At 43.9% G+C, this 6,000-nt stretch overlaps 1 protein-coding gene across 1 annotated transcript in view; it reads right to left on the bottom strand.

The window, feature by feature from the left end:
- Positions 1-1,675: 1,675 nt before the first annotated feature.
- Positions 1,676-6,000, bottom strand: part of sh3gl1b (SH3-domain GRB2-like 1b) — a 134,650-nt gene continuing 130,325 nt past the window's right edge. The window contains exon 8 of the mRNA XM_072482736.1: positions 1,676-4,717. Within this exon, the coding sequence (XP_072338837.1) occupies positions 4,521-4,717 (197 nt within the window). The 3' untranslated portion in view covers positions 1,676-4,520. The remainder of the gene's footprint in view (positions 4,718-6,000) is intronic.

Raw genomic sequence — 6,000 nt, 5'->3', positions numbered from 1 at the left:
AGAGTGATCAACATGTGGAACCAACTACTCGGCAGGAAATGGAAATAAAAAATCTTGAATTATTTAATTTACAGTTGGATGCTGTAGATATGGTGGAGGGAGAAACTACATTGTTTGATCTTGTTGAACAAAAGTGGAGGGGGAAATGTTGGCAATGCTAGAACTCAGAATTGAAGGGTTTGAAATACATGGCAAATCATTCAGCATCTGAAAAGAGAATAGACCACTTGTTTATCTTTCAGACACACCTTCTTTAGAAAGGTTTTCTGGAAGATTGAGTGCAGCCTACCTTATCTGTATTTACTGACTGTGAGTTCTCTCCCGTGTGTTACAGCAGAATATATAATTTGCACATCCACCACTTGAAACAACTTAATGGTGACCAATCGAGTTAGCTGTTCTATCTGTGCTTCCACTTTTGAATCTTAAGCTGATATGCCATATAGAACTGAGAAACCATGGGGGTTAGGAGCACTGTTGTCAGCTGTGGGTCACGGAAATAAGAGCACGATCCTTGTCTGAAGGTCTCTCCTTATGGTTTAGGTTTGTTTCAACTACTTGTATTCATTGTCACGATAAAAGACAGGTCAGTCGGCAACTCTTGCGATTTTCCAAATAAACCTAATCTATTTGGTTCAATGGGAGGCGTGGCTCATGGCAAATAACTCACTCCCTTCTCGGGGAAACTTAGGAGATCCCAAAGATATTTAAAAAACGTCATACAGAATAACTGCTTATGAAGTACAGTCTCTTTGTTGGCAGCAAGAGGACAACTGCATACAGCATGATATACAAGGCAGATGAGATGAACAACCTGCTTTTAGCGACATTAGTTAAGGTAGGGAGCGGGCAGCACGGTGGCGCAGTGGGTTAGCCCTGCTGCCTCACGGCGCAAGGTCCCAGGTTCGATCCCGGCTCTGGTTCACTGTCTGTGTGGAGTTTGCACATTCTCCCCATGTTTGCGTAGGTTTTGCCCCCACAACCTAAAGATGTGCAGGGTAGGTGGATTGGCCATGCTAAATTGCCCCTTAATTGGAAAAAAAATGAATTGGGTACTCTAAATCTATTTAAAAAAAAAGTTCAGGCAGGGAATGCTAACCAAGACACTGGAAAACTTGCCACACAATCTTTTAAGTCTACAGGGCACATTAGACGTTGGTTTAACAATTCATCTGAAAGACAGCATTTCTAACAATACAGCACTCCTTCAGTTCTGCACTGGAACGTTAGCCAAGATTAAGTGCTCAAGTCCTGGAGTGGGGATGTCTGACCCAAAGACAAGCACGCTACCATCCAGGCGGCACGGTGGCGTAGCGATTAGCACTGCTGCCTCACTGCGCTGAGGACCCAGGTTCGATCCTGGCCCACTGTCCGTGTGGAGTTTGTACAGTCTTCCCATGTCTACGTGGGTCGCCCCCCACAACCTAAAGATGTGCATTGTAGGTGGATTGGCCATGCTAAAATTGCCCCTTAATTGGAAAAAAAATAATTGGGTACTTTAAACTTATGAAAAGAAAATTAAGAATGCTACCATCCAAAGCTGACACACACTAAGGCACACTGCTTTGTAAGGAATAAAGTTAGTTAAATGCATATTTCATGTTTGACATTTGTTCTGAAACAAGTCACGCCCAACCAAAAACACTTTATAGATTTATGCAAATCCCAGCTCATATTACCTGCTATTTGTTTATTCTTTACATAATCTGAACAAAACACTACATGGTTTATAATTGTGCTAAACATAAATCTACATGCAGGATTAAACAGTAAAAAAGATACATATTTTGAGTTATAAGCCCATGGCTCTTATAATTATCAAAAGATAGATCAAATTCATAAAGCGTTAGAACAGGTACGGTCACAATCTTCTAATGTTCACGATGAGTTGACAACACTATCAAAAAGTACTGGACAGATACATGGTACATCATGATTAGTGTTAAAGAGCTAGTGTCAATATGGGTGTGCCGCGGCATGATACCTGCCAGATACATGCTGCACATGTTGTACCAGGTTATCAGTCAACATCGTGGAGGTCAAAACAGGAATAGTTACTGGAGGCTTGAATTTGATAGTCATTAAACAGTGAGCTAAAAGTTGTACCACAGAAAATGACAGTGGGGAAAATTCAAGTCTCACAGAAAACAAAATTCATTCCAGTTATCTATGTGTTGCCAAGAGAGCAGAGGGTGAAGGACGAGTCAGGATTTCAAATTATTACTGCGCACATCCTTTTTTGGATCCATAAAATAAATGCAGCAGCAATAGGATAACGGCTTTGGGAAGTCAAAGAGTGTGCAACAGGAGCCCCTTACTTACTGACTCCACTTCCCTGAAAGACTGAAATGTGTCTTATTTATATTGCAGATCTGGGGCCATTCCAGATCTAACAGGTTTACACGATAGGATGACATTCATAGCACCAGCTTCATTGTGCAAATTGTTCAAATGTTACAAATGTGGCTTTACCATTTTAACTGCAGGCAACCTTCAACCTCAGCGAAAGGTCTCGACAAGCCAGAGATTTGATAATAGCCTTTTTGGATTGGAGGATGGATAAGAGATGGGGGGCTGAGTTCAGCCCACCAGTGAGCAAGTCTAAATAGTGGCCTTGAACGACCTGCGTCCAGGATGGTGAGAAGGCATTTCGACCCACCTGTACTTTGGCTGCAAAGGCAGCAGGAGAAACCACCTCACAGGCACATCCTCTATCTCAAGAGACAATTATGGTGGTTCATTTACAGTACTTCTTCCAAGTGTGTACACCAGCTCATTTATGCTGCAGGATTATGCCTCCTGGCACAGCATGAACAGAAGCTGGCAGATCTTCCAAACTGCCCCTCTTTATATTGGATTCAACACTTGTTCTCTACTGGGGTCCTCCCTTCTATATAAAAGTGGTTCATAGAAATGAGGTACTGTTTAAACTTGTACTTCTAAACCAGGGTCTAGTTATCTATAGCGTTCACATAACAATTGCAGGCAATGCTTAAACACCCTCACTTATTCTAAAACTGAGAAAGACGAACCATCAGAAAACTGGGTTCTGTTGTGGAAAAGATGTTGAGTATTTTGTTTTTAAAAAGCTTGTCCCCTCCCCCATTCCCTCCTCTCTTCAGTGCTGACATTTGCTGGGGTGAAATTCCAAAGACACCAGGCACCTTCTAGTATTTCACCCAAGGAGCTATTATTCTTCATTGATGTCAATGGACTATTTATCTATCACAGCAGAGCATGATCCTATACTGTCCTCACCCCATCCACTGCAAACACATTCTCCCAATGGGATAGTATTCATGTGCAGGGACCCTGGCTTGTTTTGCCCTCTCCCTGTTCTGGGGAAGCTGGGGATTGATTTGAACAGAACCACAAAAACTTGTCCTGCTAACTACACCTGTGAAGGAGGAAAAAGCAGGTCTGTCACGAACCAGCGGACAGGATTTGCCGAAAAAAAGGTTGTCTAAAATAGAGAGGAACAAAAGTCCTGTTTTGATTCACATCTTAAAACTTAGGATCTTCCACAGCGGAGAGTTAATGTAAACATGGGACAAACAGAAGGCAGTGATGGGTTAGACAAAGTAAGCCAGTAAAGTTCAAAGGCTTAAGTTGTAATGCTGACACCACTATTTGGATTGTACCAGATTCTGGGAATGGGACATTTCAGGCACCCAGTGTTACAGAGTCAGGTACAGCAAGGTTAAGCACTCTTTCTCCTGGGCTTCAGCTATTCACCTGGCCCCAACCTCAGAGCAGCATCCCCCTCCTGCATTAGTGAGACATTTGTCCAATTCCCACGACAGCCGTCCTGTGCCCCATTGAATGAGATTGCCAGTCCACTGCTGTATGAAACTGGGTTCAGCCTGGCCAAGTTCATTTCACATAGGACCCTGCTAGTTTGCAGAAGGGGAGACAATCACCCCATCAGTTCAGGCTGAATGTCAATCCAGGTGCCAGAATTGAAAGGCTGGTGTCTGACCCATTGTGCAACCCAAGGCCTTGTACAATGTGAATTATTTCAATATAACCCCCATGTTAGTGTGAATTGAGAACCAAAGCAATTATAAAAACATACTTTAAAATAAAGGCGATCCAAGATCACGTGACTTCCGCAGCACTAACTGTGCAATTGAAACTAATTTATGGATGAGCAGTGTAGGTACCTCCTACACTGGAGCAATAACACTGTCACAGCTATCTCTTCTGCAAAGCAAACGCCTAATTTCAGCTCTTTCACTTTGTTAGAACTGGACAGCTTATAGAAAATTATCCACTGAACTAAATGCTGACCTCTCACAACCATATTGCAATACATGCAGAGTAACTGGAGCTGCAACTTAGATTAACACAAAAGAACATTTGTCAATTCAAAAAAAATTTTTAAATGATGATGCATTGCACGCAATGTAACACTGCACTGTGAGAAACAACCCATGGAAGTGGACTAGTGTTTTAAATTAAAAGGAATGTTGAAAGTCTCCCTCTCTCCACATCTGTATCTGGTGCCCAGTTCAGCACCTTTACTGAGGTAATGGGACCAGCACTTCCACATAGTTGACAGGGAAGAAGCCCGATTGGCCGTGCAGCATTCCTTCATACCAGTTGTCGTCAATCTGATTGGTCAATGTGATGGTGTCGCCTTCCTTGAAGCCAAGCTCTCCTTCATTCTCTGGCTCAAAGTCATAGAGCGCCTTGCAGCACGGCTGGTCTAGGTGTGCTGCACAAAACACAAAACACAGTCTATGAGTAAAATAATGTTTTTTCTCCCCCCTTCCCCTCTTCTGATAGCACTGGCTCTTGCTGTGGTAAGGTTCCAGGATACCAGCTGCCCTTTGGTACCTCCCCAATTCACCCAGGTGTGTGTAAACCCAGATTATGGGGATCGGGAGGCTATTTGACTGACACATTACCCAAAAACCACATAAATCCACATTTAGTCACTGGATAACAATAAGCTGCTGCAAAACTCACTAACTTTCCTGCCATAATCCAGGTGCACTGTTGCTGATTAAAAGTTCAGCTGAGATAGAGTCACTAGAATTCTCTTAGATGGCAGGAGGGATACCTTCGACACTACCCTCCTGGGAGCGGTAACACTGTCAAAGCAGTTTCACCGTTTAACTCCCAAGGATTGCATTTAGTAGTTTACAGAAAGTTTTTTTTTTAAACTATAAAGCAGGTCAGCAAATTAAACTTTTAAAAAATATATATATTTATTAAAGTTTTTTAACACAATTTTTCTCCCTTACAAACAATAACCCCCCCCCGCAACGAAAAAAAAATCGAGAAATCGCGCAGAGCAAGATATATACATGGCAAAATGATATATTTACACAGCTTTGTACACTGGCCCTCACCCGTACGTGCCAGTTTCCCCAACCCTTCATGTTATCTCTTGCTCATCCACCCTGCCAGGCAGTCCCCCCCGGTTGCTGCTGCTGCTGACCGACCTTCCTCTAACGCTCCGCGAGATAGTCTAGGAACGGTTGCCACCGCCTGTAGAACCCCTGTGCAGACCCTCTCAAGGCAAACTTAATCCTCTCCAACTTTATGAACCCAGCCATATCATTTATCCAGGCCTCCAGGCTGGGGGGCTTCGCCTCCTTCCACATTAGCAAGATCTTTTGCCGGGCTACTAGGGACGCAAAGGCCAGAATGCCGGCCTCTTTCGCCTCCTGCACTCCAGGTTCGTCCACTACTCCAAATATTGCTATCCCCCAGCTTGGCTTGACCCGGACTTTCAACACCTGAGATATTGCTCCCGCCAATCATCTCCAGAACCCCTCCAGTGCCGGGCATGACCAAAACATATGGACATGGTTCACCGGGCTCCCTGAGCACCTTCCACATCGGTCCTCCACCCCAAAGAATATACTCAACCTCGCCCCCGTCAAGTGTGCTCTGTGGACCACCTTAAATTGTATCAGGCTGAGCCTGGCACACGAGGAGGAGGAATTAACCCTACCTAGGGCATCAGCCCACAGACCTTCCTTGATCTCC

The sequence above is a fragment of the Scyliorhinus torazame genome, chromosome 18 (assembly GCF_047496885.1).
Source record: "Scyliorhinus torazame isolate Kashiwa2021f chromosome 18, sScyTor2.1, whole genome shotgun sequence".
In the NCBI taxonomy this organism is placed as follows: Eukaryota; Metazoa; Chordata; class Chondrichthyes; order Carcharhiniformes; family Scyliorhinidae; genus Scyliorhinus; species Scyliorhinus torazame.
The sequence above is the reverse complement of the archived record's forward strand: the minus strand, read 5'-3'. Positions and strand labels throughout refer to the sequence as shown.